This window comes from Manacus candei, unplaced genomic scaffold (genome assembly GCF_025592945.1).
Source record: "Manacus candei isolate 608988 ecotype Guabito, Panama unplaced genomic scaffold, ASM2559294v1 h1tg000010l, whole genome shotgun sequence".
Lineage (NCBI taxonomy): Eukaryota > Metazoa > Chordata > Aves > Passeriformes > Pipridae > Manacus > Manacus candei.
The window spans coordinates 4,643,165-4,660,851 of record NW_026138058.1 but is presented as its reverse complement, the minus strand read 5'-3'; the positions used below and the strand labels follow the sequence as shown (position 1 = coordinate 4,660,851).

Genomic DNA, 17,687 nt, shown 5'->3' with positions numbered 1-17,687 from the left:
AAAGGACACTGTCACACTGAATGCTTTGTATCACCAGTATCTAAATAATTTGTTTTATCTGTTTGTGTTCTTCACATTGCAACGCCTGGGAAAGAGAGAACCTATGGAAATTATTTACAGATTCAGAAATCTCAGTTTCTAAAGTCCTTTCTATATTGTTTAAAATTATTATTTCAGTTGTAGCTTAATTTTCTTATGTGATAGTGTGGTGAATCTTCTCTAGTATTCATGATAATATGAAACAAGATATGTCTTTAATAGATTTAACTTATAAATAGTCTTCATGTAATCAAAAGTATCTCTAAATAACTTGTTGGTTTAACTGACAGATCGATGATATAGATCTTATTAGTGCAAACATGGAAAATTCACTGGCTTCTATTGGAGGATTTTGCTGTGGAAGATCTTTTATTATTGACCATCAGGTAAGCCAGGTCTCATTTTAATTGGTGTGGCATGATTACTTACTTAGAAATGAGATTTAGTTACTAATATCAATTTGCAAGGAGTCTTATGAACAGGTGATTATGCAGTATTTGGTTCCATGCAGAAACTAGCTGGTTCTATGAAATACTGTAGATGAATTGGAGACCTACTTTTAAGTCCTTCCATGTACTGATAGGTGTGGAGGGGAGAGTTTGTTTATATGTATACGAATGAACTTTTAAAACGTTGCCTGTACTGCTGCACAAAAATTTGATTATTTTTTTTAACCCCACAGAGACTGTCTGGTCAAGGCTACTGCTTTTCTGCATCCCTACCTCCTTTGTTAGCTGCTGCTGCTATTGAGGCTCTGAATATTATGGAAGATAATCCAGGTACTTAATTCAGGAATATGTGTTACCTCAGTCTTTCTTTTTCTAATTTTACATGCATGGTTTTTTCTTCATGTTATTTCCCACTGTGCTTTTCTCTTCAGTGTTTCTTCCCCTTTCTTTCTTAGAGCTGAAAATGTTAGCTGAGACTGGAGGACAGAGACGTTTTTTACAAAGCAAATAAGAAGCTTTTATTCTGCTTTTATTTATGCTTTTTCCTTGAAAACAGTTTCCTTCAAGACAAATGGAGGAAGAGAATGTTAGACAGAAACAAATAGAAATATATTTCCTCAGGACTGAACAACCATTTCCTTCTCACTTGCACTGCATAATTGGTTTTTTTATCTTTTTCAAGTAAGCATTCAGGCAAGAATCTCAGCAATGACCATGGTGCAAGCTGCCTGCAGTTTTGGCAGGACCAAATACAGGGCATTTGGATAAAGTTGTCAGGCAGGAGATTTTTCTGTAGGAGTCGAGAGAATTACCCTTGTTGCTAGAATCACAGAATGATTTGGATTGGAAGGAGCCTTAAAGATCATCTAGTTCCAGTGAGAGCACTGAATCCTGGAATCAGGATCAGACCACTGCTAGACCACCAGAGAAAGACTTATTTTTTGGTAGGGCGTGGAGGGGCTGAGAGGCATATTAGGACAAAACTGGCCAAATTGTGTGTATTTGTTTTTAACCTTCATTTGCATCAACAGGTTGGAGAACAGCTGCAGAGGTGAAGTATTTAATTTGTCACAAATAAATCAAAATTATTGGGTAGCCCATGCCCAGTCCTCTGAAGTGAAGAAAAAATTAAAGTAAGTTACAGGACTGCTAGTTGTAGTGGAGGGTCAGCCTCCACCAAGGAAAAGAGCCAAGGTTTGCAGATCCAGGAGTCAGTTTCCTCTTTAAGAATCTGCAGTGAGCTGGGGAAAGGATAAAGGATCAATGAGCGGAGTCTGCATGGCAATAGATATTTTACAGCTATTCGTATGTTGGACCTGCTGTGTGAATCCCATTACTGAGTGTTTGTGTTATCCCTTCCATATGACCATGAACCAGTGCAGCTGGAGAAATGAGGTAAAGGGAAGTAGTGCATTTGTCAGGTCTTAAAAGCTTCTTATTTCCTGGCAGAAGTGGAAATCAGAAACATTAAGAAGAGTCGATAGATTAGTTCGATAGATATGCATATTTTAGTTTTATTCCAAATGCTATTTTTGAAATCTTAGACTTAGAGAAACATGAGTTAGAAATGGGATATCTAAGTCTTTCCTTTTTCTTCCCTTTTTTTTTTTTTGTGCATGTAGACATTTTTCAGACTCTCCGGGCTAAATGCGAACACATTCACAAAGCTTTACAGGGGTAAGTGTGGGGTTTGGGGCTTTTTTTGGCTTTTATTTGGCTATACCTTTATAATACCAACTTTAAAGAACTCTTTTTACACAAATCTGTTTCTTAGAGATGCTTAGAGTGGGACATGTACACAAAATTATGTATGTATTAGGGGAAGAAAATCATCCTTTCCCAACCATTTCTCTTATCCTACTAAAAAGAATCCAAGTTTTTAAAATCCCTTACAGGTTTTGAAATGGGTTTATACTTTAATGCTAGTGAGGAAGTTTGCAAGCTCTTGCACATTTAAATCCTTAGGAGAGTGTAAAAACACTCAATGATACAAAGTGTTGATAAACGTTTTGAAAATTGTCTAAGGAAAAGCATTTGGGATGAATCTTAGCAGATGCTCTTTCAGACATCTCAATGCACCTTTCAGTCACCTTTAATAGAATATTGTTCTTACACATGAGATTTGAATGTTAAATAGTAATAGAAGTACCCACTGTTCTGGAAGCACATTGGAAATGTCCAGAATTTATCTGAAAAATAAGGTTTAAAATTTCCTAACACTATGCTGTTTTAAAAGATGGTTACACTGAATAATTGCCTTTTTTTTCCTGACAGGTGTTGGTACTAAAAACAATACAGCAATTACTGTGACTATTCAAGGCCTGTTTAATGTGCAGTAATTGTGCATTTGTATTTTACAAATCTTTTTTTCAACAATTTTCTGTTATATATTACAAAAATCAATAACATTTAAAAACAATCATACAAAAATCTCTAATGTATGATTGATTATATTAGTTTCTTTGGAATGATCCTACCATCAAGTAAGCCCGATCTTCTTAAAATGTGTGTTAGGCAAGCTCACCAAAGACTGGAAATCAAAATCAGAGCCGATGGTTCATATGCATTTATATGACCTGTTTATTTAGGAGACCAGAGGTCTTGCTTGGATATTGGAGGGGAATAACTCAGTCCTGAATGTGTGTAATGTGTCCAGGCAATGACAGTCAAATGTCAGTCATTCAGTCAGATTCTAGGAACCCAATTAACAACTGTCCCTATGTACAGATGAGGGAACAATTCTAGTCATATAACTAGTTTCAGAGGAGCTTCTGGCTAAGTGCCAGATGGTGTTGTAAAGATTTTCTACAGGAAATAATTTTAAATCAGAAATCTTACCAAAAAAGTAAACCTTGTTCCTTCCTATCCCTTAAGTGAATAAAAAAGATTTATTATTTATTATTATTTATTTTCTTTATGTAAACTCCAGAGACTTGACCTAGCTAGCTGGGTTTTTTGTCAGCAACATACAGGCTTAACATGAGCATTTCTCCTACATCTTCATAAGGATACTTTAAGAATTTCTGAATTATTAATCCTTTTTGCAAAAGGAGGAGTCACTGTTGTTACACAAATTTACTGAAACTCCTTAGGAAAGACATTTGCTTGATAAGTTTTGTTGTCTTTATGTATTGCAAGCTAAAATGCACATATGCTTTGTCTACATTAGTATTAGTAAAGTGAAATATCCATCTTTTCTCACTCACCACCTAATAAGGGGAAACACTATCTAGAACTTCAACACGTGTCTTTTGAGTAGGATGTGCATCAAAGGCTTTTTATTTGTTTCAGGATTTCTGGCTTAAAAGTAGTGGGAGAATCTTTTTCTCCAGCATTGCACTTACAGCTGGAGGAGAGCTGTGGATCTCGAGAAAATGATGTGAAGTTACTCAAAAGAGTTGTGGATTATGTAAGTGTCCCTGTGACGATTAAAATACGTCATTGCCTTTGAATGTTAATAATGAGTGAAGGGTAGAGAGGCTTGTTGGGTAACTTGTTGAAATATCTTGCAGAAATACTGCAAGAAATTAGGTTTCTTTGCTGATTATAGGGCTGTATTATAGATCATCTTCTAACCATTTCTTGCTGTAGATACTGGTTTAAAAAATATATATATATATTATATATATATATTATATTATATATATATTATATAATATATATATTATTAGACCTTTTACTTCAGGAAATAGTTATTTCCCATTATGTACTGGAAAACCTGAATTTGCATATAAAACTGCTTCTTAGACAACTTTTATAATGTTTATAATAGTTCAGGTGGTGTATTTTAACCATTTGAGGTCAAACTTTGCTTCTTTGAGTCCATGAACTTACTTTCTTTTTTTCTGTGAAGAATCTCATGTTCTATATGCAGTATTTTTTCCTTTTTCAGTACACATGGGTTCTCTTTCTCCCACGTGAAGGAGATAAAGGTTGATAGAGAAGTTTTGTATATCAGGTGGCGGGTAAACAAATCCTGAAGATGATTTCCTTGAAAATGTGCTTAAATATGATTTAATTGCCTGCTTAATGCGGCATGTTTGCCTGGTTACTTGAAGATGAAAACTAAAGACACTACACCTTTACCTGTTTTATGTGCTAATGCAGTATTGAAATTAGAGATGATTTTGTACAACCTTCCAGACCTCTGTCTGGGAAAGAACTTCCAGTTATCCTGGCACCAGATTAGTGAAAGTTAGTGATAGGTATTTGGTGACCACAAGGATATGCCATCAGAACTTCCCAGGCTGAGAACTGCTGTATTTTCTTTTTCTGTAGTGCATGAACAGTGGTGTTGCATTAACGCAGGCTTGCTATCTGGAGAAGGAAGAAAAATGCCTTCCTCCACCCAGGTTAGTGAAAGTCAATGTGCTACTTCATTTTATTGGATATGACTCTACCTCTTTTCATACAATGATGGGGTTTTGTTTGGCAGACTGCTTTGAATAGTTGGTCCTCTGAAAAATGGGAAGGGCTCTGCCTTGAGGTGTATTTTCAGTGATGTTCCAGGCTGCTCATACCATGAAGTAACTGTATCAAAACCACCTGAATCTCAGTGGTCAGCATGTAGCCTTGTTAGCTGGCACATTTCCGTGAGCTGCACATCTGCAGGCAAAAAGGATAACAGATTTCTGTGGTGTGTATGGTGGGGCCTGGGAGGGGTGGACAAAAAAGGGGGTCTGACCACTTCTGTTTAGTCATATGTCTTGTTTCTGGTTGAATTTGAATTCATAATAATTTCCCTAGAGATGGATCACCATCTCTTAATGTGTTGAAATTAGCACAAGATAATTCTAAAGCTGAAGGCTGGGAGTGAAGTTTACTGTGTGTGTTCTGGTTTTCCTTTTCTAGTATTCGAGTTGTGATAACAGTGGAACAAACAGAACAAGAACTGGACAAAGCTGCATCACTTCTTAAGGAAGCGGCACAGTCTGTGTTGAATTAGACTGCTGCTTTGGATTCCTCTTTCCCCAAATTATTGGGATAAGTGTTTCACACTGCATAGCAACTTCCAGATTCTTCCACTGATGGCGTTGAAACACGACTGACAAAATTGTTCCAGAGTAGTACAAATGCAGTGAGGGGAAAAACGCTGAATTTTGGAATTGGTGAATGACACTGTGTTCTTCCAATTCAAACTCTACTGTTTACTGTCATTTCTTAAAAGGGGATATCACTGTTGCATTTATGACTCTTTTGTAAGTGTAATCTAAAAAGTTTTAAATTTATTTCTTCAGACTCTTAAACATTTTCAAAAATGTGTATGAACATTTTGTTTCCCCCCAAACCAAATGTATTGTTTTTTGTGCATTTTCTCAGAACATAGGAACTTCAGATAAGTTGCAAGGAATTATCCCTTCTTGCCTCCCAAATGAAAATAGACTGTTCCTAACACTGCCAAAAGGAAGAAAATAACACACGAGGATATAATTTTGTGCTATATTATATCACTTATTATTGAGTTACAATAATAACTCAATATTGAGTTAAAGAGGGAGGAACTTTAATTCTTTTTTGTTTATATATCTTTCTTTAACCGTTTTTTGGAAACCAGGTTTTAAGAATGCCTGGCCAGAGAATTCCATTATCTAAATAGTAAATTCATATTAAATACTATTTGCTTCCTGCATTCCATATGTAATTATATGCGTGTTTGATACTGTGGGTTAAGTTTTTCATATTATTAACTTTAAAATGTCTAAAATCAAGCCTCTGAATTGTGAAACTGGTGTAATTCCGATGTAGCATGTTCCAGTTAGGGGATCTTTGCACCAATCTTGAAGAGGGGTCATAGGCAACATAAAAAATGAACCAAGATTTTGAAACAGCAACTAAATACTAGCTTGTCAAACTACTTTGATATGTGCTAAGTTTTATGTCAAAACAGGTATATCTTAGAAGGGAAGACTCACAGCTACTAAGAGGTTAGATGGTGCAAATGCTGCTGAAACACAACTCAATCCATGCACATAAAATTCCCAAGTAATTTGACAGTAATATTTGGAGGCTGTGCTGTCAGGATTTTCAGTAAGTACAGATGGACATTACATATACGAACACATTACATCAATAAGGAAACTGGTAAGGAAGGATGTACCTTTTTATAAAACAAAAAACAGCTTTGTATTTCAGGACTTTGCTCTAAGAATGCTTGTCTAAAAATTTTGTATTCTGCCTAATCTGTGTTGTTTTGTACTTATGTGCCTTTTTGGTTGCTGCTACAAGGACTGCAGGACTGTTTTTGAGAAACACCATTGTTAAATAAAAAGTTAATCATGTTTGATTCAGATTTTTACTTAATTAGATTTTGTAGCATGATCGACCATATATTATTGAATATTCTATATCAGATAAGCGTAGACTACATTGCCTCCTTCAGTTCACAGTGACTGTTTCTGTGCTGGCTTTCAAAACTTTCAGCTGTGTACATTCAGATACAACAGCTAAAGTTGTGTTGGGGCACTTTTGTGGTTGTTGCTTGACTATTTTGAAATAGTCAAATCATTATCTGTGCATGTAGAAAAGCCTTCATCCCAATGTGAAAGGGTACCACTATTTCGCTGACATTTATGTTTTTCTCTGTTACTGTGAATAAAAGTCTGTGAGAAGCCAACAATTTAAAAGAAAAAAAAAAGGTTGGAATGAAGCTGATTCCCATTTTACAGGCTGGAACTGAAGTGCAGAACAGTCCAACCTCAAGACCCTCAGAGACTGAGAGAAATGGAAATTCAAAGTTATCACTATACTTTAAGCTCATGAGCCATTTTTGATTTGATAGATGAAACCTTCATATTCGAGTAAACTCAAGCCTTTGATGTAAGGCTTGGAACAAGTGAGGTACTTTGATTCCAGTGCAGCATAATAAATGGTTTTGGAGTTAAGGTAAACCTGGGGAGGTTAAGCAAATCACCATTTAGCATTGAAATCCTAGGCTGCAGAATCTATATTCACTTTTCACATTTTGTTTTGGATTGTCTGCAAATGGGGTGGACTATTTTGTTGCACTTAGAGAACTAGAAATAACTTTTAGATACATGGATTTGTGTTATTATTTTTGTTCTTGATCTTTTTTTTGCTTTAAAATGAAGCAATGACAACTGTAGTAGCAGGAAGCAGAGTGAAATTTCTATCAGTTTCAAAGCTGTAACTAAGTGGTTCTGACGAAATAAAAAGTGTTGCTGAGAGATGCCATGATCTGATTCATTTGACAAACACATGCCCACCATTAAAAAACACTGATAAAACTGCCTTTGTCCATTTTTGTTGTTTACCAGTGTGTAGAAAAGAAACGTTTAGATCACACTGAAGTGAACACCTCATGGTTGATAATACTTAAAGTACTGTTATGACGTGTGTTTAACTGACAGGTTATATACATGGTCTGTTTGAGAAATTAAGACACTTACTAGATGTTACTGGTGGAGAGGGATATCCCTGCACAGTTGAAGCATGTCTGGCCCTCTTGGTTTTGACTTTTCTGATAAATGTCTCTGACATGGCAAGCAGATGAAGGAAAGGATGGCTCTGGGGAAAAGAGTTGATGGGGGTTAGGGAGACAGCAGGTGATTCTGGTTAAACTTCTGACATTTAAAAATCAGAAGGCTGTTAAGGTGCTTAACTTCTCAGTGCTCTAGGCTGATAAATATATGAACAAGCCTTTGTTAGTTGCTTTGTAGTTATGTTTGGATGAAGTGGGATTTTTCCATCCATTTCTTCAGATGTAGGCATGAGAGTGGGGTCAAGTGGAAAGCTATTCCACAAGATGCTGAAAGATGAATCAAACACAAGGGCTGTATCCCAAACTTCAAAGTACCTATTGAAAATAAATATTGGGATACCAAATTTTATTTCAATTAATTTATGTCTTTTGCTTTGCCAAGTATTTGGAACAGAGTTTTGGCTAAGTGGGTAATAAATCCGGTATTATAAATAGTGATCAAAAATAAGTGTTGTTAATTTTTTTTATTGACGATTCATATCTGGTAGCTGAGAAAGAATGCATTTTAACTGTAGAAAGTTGGCCATTTACTGAAATTTTCCTGATGAAAGAAGTTTTATGCAATTTTTGGAGACTGGGGTGGACTGGAAAGAATTTATACTTTGAAGGTATTTTAGCCAGAAGAAAGATGTCTATGTGATGTGTGTATATTTTCCTACTTTATATATATAATATATATATATTCTTATTTTAAAGATATCTGTTTTCCTTAAATATTTAAAGTAATTGATTGCTATATATGTAGGTTCATGATTTTTATAGGGAAAAATACAGATGCCTTTTCTGTTTGTTATAATAATCATTGTTTTTGGACAGGAGGTGAAATGCATAAGGAGAGTATTAAGAAAGAAAGAGGCGTATGGCTGAATAACTTTGATTTTATTTTTTTTTTCACTTTTGAAATACGATCCCAGTCAATGCACAGAATGGTGTACTGTCTCCCTTCTGTCATTCCATCTGGACTTTATTAATAATTTTAAACAGGGTTGTGGAGTGTTGGCATTCACTGGCCTATGAAGCTGCTACCGCGAAAGTGTCTTGCATCTTAAGATGGCTGGAGAAATGTACATGAGCTGGAAATGCTGCTTAAACAGGGGGAAATATTTACAACTAACACAAAGCATTTGTACATTAAACTGTTTCAGTGTCCTAATAAAAGGAAGTGTCTGGATAACATTTCTTCTTGTGTTTTTATGTTCTTTGGCAGTTTTTGTGGTAATAAGATAATGGACTTACTCTGTCTTGCTGTTGATGGATTTTCCAGATTTTAGTTTCTTGTCCAGTGTGTACTAGGTCATTGCAAAATATACGTAGTAGAAGCCACATAAACTAATAAATCTGCTGAAGTGTACCTACAAGGGAAGGACAGTTCTCTACATGACCAGTTTCTAATACTTAGGTTGCACACACTTATTGAAAACTGCTGTTGGAAGCTAGACACTGGGCCAGATTCAGTTTTGTTGTGACTCAGTGTAGAATTTCTGACGTATCAATGAGCTGGGGTCCAAAGGAAATACGCCCCAGCTTTGAGACAACTTTACAGAAGAAAGTACTGCAGTTTTCTCTACCATATTTTATGGATAAGTTTTCTCTGTTTACCACTGCTATTAAAGGTGTTACCACCTGACTGCATGCTGTTTGGATAACTGAGCTGTGTTTTCCGACAGGGTATTCAGAGTTGGCAAAATCCTGTAAGTACTGGAGTAGAAGGAAAAGCTTAAATAGAATTGGAAATGCATAATCCATTGGTTAGCTTACATTTTATGCAGGCCAGAAATAAGTGGTTGTCTCACTATTCAGCAGTTGTCATACTGCGCTCCTGTTCTGGTTCCCACAATTCAAGGAAGACAAGAACAGATTGAAGAACGTCCAGAGGAGGGTCACAAAGATGACCAAGGTTCTGGAGAACCTGCCCTGTGCAGGAAGACTGAAGGATTCAGGTGTATTCTGCCTGAGATTTTCAAAATGTGGCTGGACAGGGTGCTGGATCATTTCATTTAGGCTGCCTTTCCCAAAAATCTTGGACCAGATGATCTTTTGAGGTCCCTTCCAACCTGATTTTGTAGTTCTGTGATTATAACTCAGAACGTGGGAATAATTTTCCGCACTTGGACTAATCAAAGTTGGGTTTCATTTGGTGCAAGCCCTTTGTTGGTTACCAGTGTCGCAGCAGGTGTTGAGAGAGTGGAAGAGGAAGAATTTAAAACTCCATGCATTACTATAAGAACAAGTTAGGCTGATGATTGGGAAGATAAGAAAGGTGATGAAACACCAGCACTTCATGATAACCTGAGTGGTGGCTTTGAACTCCTGTCGTCATTTTTAGTGGTTTGGACTCTTTCTGTTCTTTAACATAACAAGATAATGAAATGGCTGTTCTCTACAGTTAATTGATGAAAGATCAAATATGGATTTTTTTGTTTTAACTTTGTCCAGGATGATATTTTTTAATAAACTACCTTCAGTTGTGTTTATTGTGTTTGTACTGAGTAAAGTTTTGCCTTGGTGTCAGTAGTGAATGTGAACTTTAATTAGAGAATCTAAACAGACTGTGATACCCTTTACCTTTGTATGCAGCCTTTAAGTGTAAAATATGGGAGTATTTAGGGGGCCTTTAAAGTAGCTGATAATATACTCGATGGTAATGAAATTCCTGTCTATGTTCAGATGGAATATTGGTAAAATATTCCTTTTGAAAACAGCTAGGCAAAAAACACCCCCCCCTACAACCTCCTAACAGTTTTGAGCAGGGCTAAGGGGTGGCATCCAATGGTAAGGTTTGGAAAAGTTTTGGCCACTGCAAGCCTTAAAATGAAAAAACAACAACCTAGAACTTCAGCATATGTGTACTGCTGTGGCTAAAGAGATTCCTTGTGCAGCCAGCAGGGCAGAAGAAAGGTTTAGTAAGCTAACTCAGGGGTGAAGGGGTTTCTGTTTCTGTTTTGAGGAGACCAGTGGAGGCAAAGGACATAATGTACCCATGAAGGCTACATGAATTCACACAGAAATACTTAAATTAACAAACTTGTTTTCTTGGCTGCTGAATAATAATAATAATGTTGATGTCTCCCTCTTGGGCGCACTCAAATGTCTAAGCAATGTGCTCAGCAGCTAGTGTAGAACTTTTGTTGTAGTCAGCTAAAATGACTCATTTTTATAAACCCTGCCTCTACCTGAGATCTCTCAGCTATACAGAGATGAGTGGAATGGAAATACATGTTATTACATTGAACTGATATTTGTTATCCTTCCCATAGTTTAGGCAAATAGGAAAAGTGCTCTGCAGCAGAGAGAATATGTTTTTGTGTGAAAGGAAAATATTTCAGCACTTCTGGTAGGTAAAAATAATTAGAAATGGATATTTCTGTGATATGGGAGAGAAAATGCACCTTTTTTCCCCCCCTCTCACTTGTATATCAGGTTTTTCTTATACCAATAAAGACGTATAATATGAATGACACCCTATGCAAAAACATCCTTAGCACTGAAGCACATGTAGTTAAACTTCACCTGCAAGTTAAAAAGCAACTGCTTTTTGAAGACATATGCATAGGTGTGTTTTGTTTAGGGATCTGCGAAAAAAAAAGCACATAATCTTCCATAATATCAACAGCTGAAATTTGTGATTTTGGAGCTTGGCTTCAGGGGTGTAGGTTTGCCAGAGAAATCTTCAGCAAGTGATTACAGTGATCTTGCAGGCTGTCAGTTCAGTCATACAGGGAAAGAGAAACTTTTAACAATAGTAATGAGATCACAGGTTGTTTTCTTCGTATTTGCGATCCCTTAAAAGTGTAGGTATTTTGTTTAAATTTTGAAAATAAACCAGTCTATTTAACATTAGCATTTAATTTGTGTTAAAGCTACTAATAAATACCAAGTCTTATCATTAGCATGAGAGAATCCCTAGAACAATACAAGGGAGCATTATGATGTTCTGAGAGTTAGACTTTACTGTTCTTTTATGTATGAGCACATGAAATGTGATAATGGAAATCATTTGACTCATACAGGTGTTGTCTTTGAGATTCTGATCCTGGACCAGTTTCTGTCTGGGATAAGAGTACTGCTATCCAAAGTTTGTGAGGAGTAATAGGATGCTTTGTGGCAGAACTGCATGACACTATAGTAATTTGTGAGGTGTTTTTTGTTATACAGAAATCTAAAATAATAGCATCACCTGAATCATGAGGTATCCCAGGCAAATTTGGTGCACTATGTAATTATAGTACTCAGTATGTCAAATCCCTGCTTCATGGAAATGACAGTATTGGTTTCCACTGAAATCACAGTTTCACTGGTTTTGTGCATTTGTTACTGCTAATACTTGCCCTACAAGGGAAGTAATCTGATGACCTCGTTGTGTGCATAAATTACTGGGTTTGATCTGACTGCGTGCCCTTTTAGCCAGGTAAGTCATACACAAACCCAATACTGTAGGATTTCTTTAATATTCTGATCCTAACCCAGAAACTGTAGCTAAGGCCAGTTGTGCTGCACACTGGTTTTGTTTTTTACCATCAGAGTACAAGCGTGTCTAATTCTGACTGGGAGGTGTGAACCATCTTGTCCAGCTGAGCAGTGCTGAATCCCTCAAGGTCTACCCACCCTACTTGTTTCCTTTTCCTTGGGTTTTGGCCTGTTGCAGTTATTCATCAGTCCAAGTTAGAACAGGTTTTCACTCACGTAAGCAAGACAAGACTTACTTTTGTGAGATTCATCAAATGTTCCTGAGAATCTTGAAGGATATGAGCAAATTGGTGTTGAATATTCTGTGCAATCCTGTTGTTATTAACTGCTGCACTGGTTGGCTTGAAAACTGTAATATGGGAGGCAACTGTAGTATAACAGCTAGATCAAGAAAGCAGTACTTTTACCCTCAGGCAGGTGGTTGTGTTTTTGACCCAATATAGCTTCTTTAATCATTTAGCTACACAGCAGATCTGAGAAGGCTCCAGATGGAGGCTGAACCTACGACCCCCTGACATAAAAACATCTATGATACCAATTACACCATCTGTTGGTCATAAAACCACATTCTCTATCTTTTCTTGGCTCTTGTGTTATACAAAAACTGAAGGGTGATATTTGGAGCAGTTCTAGTTTATCCATGCAATTTAATGCAGAACACATTTTTTTCACAGAGAACGAGAACAAAGCACAATAGCACTAAAGTTCAATTTACATTCTCAGTCAGTGAAAACAAAAATGAAAATAAAAAACAGTTGTCTGAGTCATTATTTATACCCAAACTATGGCTTCAATTGTAGTTTTTTCACAGCTCTTGTGATTTAAAAAATCTAAAGAAGAACTTCCACTACCACCACCCCAGCTTCTGAGGGTCCTGATTTGAAACAAGATCTGTAGTGGTAAATATGAAATCGTGGCAACACTGAGGTATTTACAGATCACATTAGTAGCCAATATATGTGCCTTATACTATACTAACTTTTACACTTAAGGGTTTGTGTTTGGTGGTGGGGTTTAGGAATGCACAGAATCTGAGTGTGGAGTACTGTTAAGCTGGAGATTCAACCAGTCCACTCCATGTACCCTCAGAATCCCTCTGGACACAGGTCTTTCCTGTCTGAACTTGGTGCTCAGACCCATCAAACTGTTGTTCTGAAATACTTAATAGACTTTTGAAACTGGATCTCCATTTTTTTTTCCTCTCATCAGTAGAATGGTTAACCCTAGGTGATTTATTGTGGTCATCAGAAATGGCAAGCAAATACTGAGGGCTGGAACATGAGGAATGAGGTACTGAAATACAAGCTGTCATGTATTAGGGATAAAACTGATAGCAAGGTCCATCAAAGTAAGGAAATAAGAGGAAGTGTGTTAGTTATTGGTGCAAATTGGGTAACTGAGTTGAGGTAAGATTTACACCTTTTAGGAATATTGTGTTCATATAATAAAAATTTCAGTTGTCTGTCCAGTGTTTGACTGGATTTTACTTCTAGATAGTAATGACTGGTTATGGAAACCACATCATCAAATTCCGAGACTCCTTTTGCACATTGTCTTACAGCAAGAAGAGTTTGGACATCTTTCTTAGCATATGGTAGAGTGTTGATAGGTAGTCAAAAAGGCTAGAAAGCTACTGCCAGAAACACACATGACCTATGCCTATGCATTGTGGTACCACATCTGATGGATGATTCCATGCTCTGTGGTCAATGAAGTCCCTACAGCACTGCTTTTTAAGAAGCTTTGTGCTCTGATACTGTCATCTATCTGTCTAATACAAAAATAAATGTTTGCTCTATTACATAAGTGGTCTAGATATACAGTAGGCAGGGGGAAATATTCCTTAAAAGAAGTCCAAAATCCCCACACCTTGCTGGTCTGTTTATGCTTTGGAAGCTGCCTTCCTAAGCTGAGAACAAAGCAGTGAATAAAGCACAGTTGAGTTTACTGCTAATACGTTGTTTTTTTATTGTTGCGCCATCGTTACTTTTTAATAAACCATCTTTTTATTTAAAAAATAATAAACAATCCGTATAAATGGCAGAGGAAGAGTTGAGAACGGGAACTGAAAAGTTTCTATAGAATCTTTGCCTTGGTTAAAACGAGGGAAATATTTGAGTTTTCTGTTTCAAGGTATTCCTTTTGCGTACGTCTCCATAGGGTCGTACCACAGACTTGGCAAACACAAGTGGCTCTGTTGAAGCCAAAAAGAAGTAGTAAGTAAGTGCATGCCAACTGGTAGGACAGATAAAGTGACAAGAGCACAGTTTGGATACATTTTGCTTCTGCCATCAGAACAAATGGGCATAATGTCACCAGCATCTTTATCCTTCATGTCCCTTAAAAACAAGTTATTTTTGTGGTGTGTGATAGCATCTGTCCTTGATGATGACTATGTAACGATACATAAATAATGATGACTGTCCTCAGTTCAGACTCAGCTTTGCTGTGTTCATCTTCGTAAACAGATTTTGTTTCTTCAGTATTTGTTCATGTCAGTGAAAAACACTTGTTTGTGATGATAGGGTTTGGCATTTCAGTGTGATCGCAGAGTTGGTTTTTATTATTTATGTATTAACAGTAATACCCCTCTTGCTGGTTTAGAAAAAAAAAAGATTATCTTGGAAAGGATCTCAAATGTATTTTTAGGCAGAATCAAGTGCATATCAATAGTTGGTGGTAAAGTCTAGTCTTACTGATACTAGAACACCTCTGCTGAACACAGTTAATAAAAGACTGATGGTACTGGATCCAGGTCTGTCTGCCCAGGAATTCATTATCAGATTGATATTTACAGCAGACTAGGAAAGACCTATAAGAAAGATGACTTTATCCCAGTTAAGATTATCCTTTCTGCTTCTTAAGATCTTGAAAATCTTCAGTGTGCAAAAGGACTCAACACCGGGCAGATTTGATAGTCAAATCCTGCAGTGCTGGTCTCATTTCCTTTACTTAAAGTCACTATAAGTAATGCAAAATATATTTTACTATCTGAAATATCCCTCTTGTAGTTCTCTCCATGTTTGGAAACACTGTATGTTATATACTGAGCTGTGCTCTTGTGCTTCCACATTACTTTTTAACTCCCAAGATGCTGGAATTAATGGAACTAAAGCTTGGCAGAGACTTCACTGCTTGAGTAGAAAAGGAAGGATTTCTTTGTGTGTAGATTTCTTTGTGTGTAGATGAAGGCCAGTCTTCTGAAGCACAAACTGAAAGTCAAAGTGCTATGAGTTTTGATGTCCTGATGCAGGTTTTATTTCTATTACTGTCACAATTTCTTTAAAATTTTGATCGGTGTCCCCATGTTTTTAGTTTCACCTCTAAAAACTTGTTAACACAGCTTCTTTAATTTTGGCCTGCATGTATTAATATTTCCAAAAGACTTTGAAAACCTCTGAACAAATGAGCTATGTAGTACAAAATATTTGTTGAGGCAAATTTCTGTTTTCAAGTCTTGTGTCTTCCACCTTTGTGCTGTGTAACTTATAGTACATCTTTACATCTCTTTTGGAAAGAACTATTTCATCTGAACACCTTTATAACTTCTGACAGACTTGTCTAAATATCAAATTATAGCAAAATTTAAAACTTTAAATAAGTTTAAATATGACAGGTTGTAATAGTTATGGTTATCTGCGTATGTGTTTTGGACAGAAAAGTCTCTCCTAAGGTATTATAAAACACGATAAAGATAGATGGAATAAAACTGTTAGAATTACACAGTGTAAATGTTAATGTAAATATAGACTTCACAGTGGAAAGCAGTGAAATATGACCTGATAACCAGGTACGTACTGGAAATTTTTTGCTAATTGACTGTGCATTTTTCTCTAAGTTCAGTGCCGTCAGATTGCACCAGGTATTTACATATATGATAGTTCTAAAAAATGTTAGCTGTAATGTTTAACCCCTTTGTTGGGAGGTGTGCATGTTTTTGTTTATGCAGAAGTTGGTTGTATTACTTTCCTTAGGCACGTCTGATTAAAATTTGCCAAGAAGGTCGTAGAATAGCTCCCATGTGGACAATAAGTTTCTTTTTATAACATTTCAGATTTTATTGTTTCCCTAAGTTTTCAGCTTCGTTCAAACCTTTGTCTCAAGTCTCCCCAACAAATTTTAGTTATGATTGTTCGAATCTTCTCTGTAATACATTGCATCAGATTTTAAAGCAAATGCTGACAGCAGCAGTATTTATGCCCTGCATACCAAGCACATGGTTTGAATAATGGGCACCCCTGCTGAGCGTGGATCAAATCAAAATCTTTCATGGTCATGTAAAATGCACTGATAGAAATCTGTCTTTAAATGTGCCGTCTTGTTAAAAGATGAATTCTTTTAAAGTTTATCCTGCCACTGATGCATGTATGTGATTCCCACTAATGCTAATGAAAACTGAAAATCCTATAACTTCAAGTAGTCCTAGAAGTCTCTCTGGCCTTATAGACCACTAAAAAAGCCAAAATTAACTCCATGGAGTTTATTGTAGGTAATAGGAAGGGTAACTTTAAAGTCTTGCACATCACAGTTCTTCGGTATAATTATCAATGCTAAGGACAGGATTTCTTTGGGTTAGGCTTTGGCCCAGAGTTCTTGACAACAATTGTTTCTTTTCTTCTATTTAAAATGTTGAAGGTATAAACAGAAAAATTTAAATTTCCAAGACTAGCATTAACTAGGTCATATTGTATATGAGGAAAATATTTGTGTTTTGACTAAATTTTTGTTGGATTTTTGTTGCTTGGTAATACAACAGCAGAATTTTATGAAATTCCAAATGTAAACAGAAACTGGTGGTAAAATGAATATAGGCAGAACTCTGTTTTAAGTTAACTTCTCCTTACTGCACTGTTAATTCTGTCTTCTTCCTTTTAGTTTAATGGCATTGTTTCCAAAGAATTTAAACAAAAAAAAAAAATTGTGGGTTTGAGGCACAGGTGGTTGCTTGCATTAAAAGATCTTGTATGGTTCTTTATTTCAATAACATACACAACAGTATAAAACCATGTCCATGGTACATCATTAATAAAATACACATATACCCCGTATACCATCTGCATGTTCTAGGAACTCAAGCTCCTGTCCACAAAGAAACTTCCTCAATGAGGTTAAACATCCAGGGACAGCTGTAGATTTCATACTCATCCCCACTAGCAACAGTTCTGCTAAAAAATACTCCAGCCACTCACACACACACACACACACACACACACACACATTTTACAGTGGAAAAA

The 17,687-nt window shown here is 36.3% G+C and overlaps 1 protein-coding gene across 1 annotated transcript in view; it reads left to right on the top strand.

Annotated features, from left to right (window-relative positions):
* SPTLC1 (serine palmitoyltransferase long chain base subunit 1) overlaps window positions 1-6,771 on the top strand; it is a 28,068-nt gene extending 21,297 nt beyond the window's left edge. Inside the window, exons 10-15 of the mRNA XM_051777430.1 lie at window positions 330-425; window positions 722-818; window positions 2,111-2,165; window positions 3,780-3,897; window positions 4,767-4,840; window positions 5,340-6,771. Of these exons, the coding sequence (XP_051633390.1) occupies window positions 330-425; window positions 722-818; window positions 2,111-2,165; window positions 3,780-3,897; window positions 4,767-4,840; window positions 5,340-5,433 (534 nt within the window). The 3' untranslated portion in view covers window positions 5,434-6,771. The remainder of the gene's footprint in view (window positions 1-329; window positions 426-721; window positions 819-2,110; window positions 2,166-3,779; window positions 3,898-4,766; window positions 4,841-5,339) is intronic.
* Window positions 6,772-17,687: the final 10,916 nt, after the last annotated feature.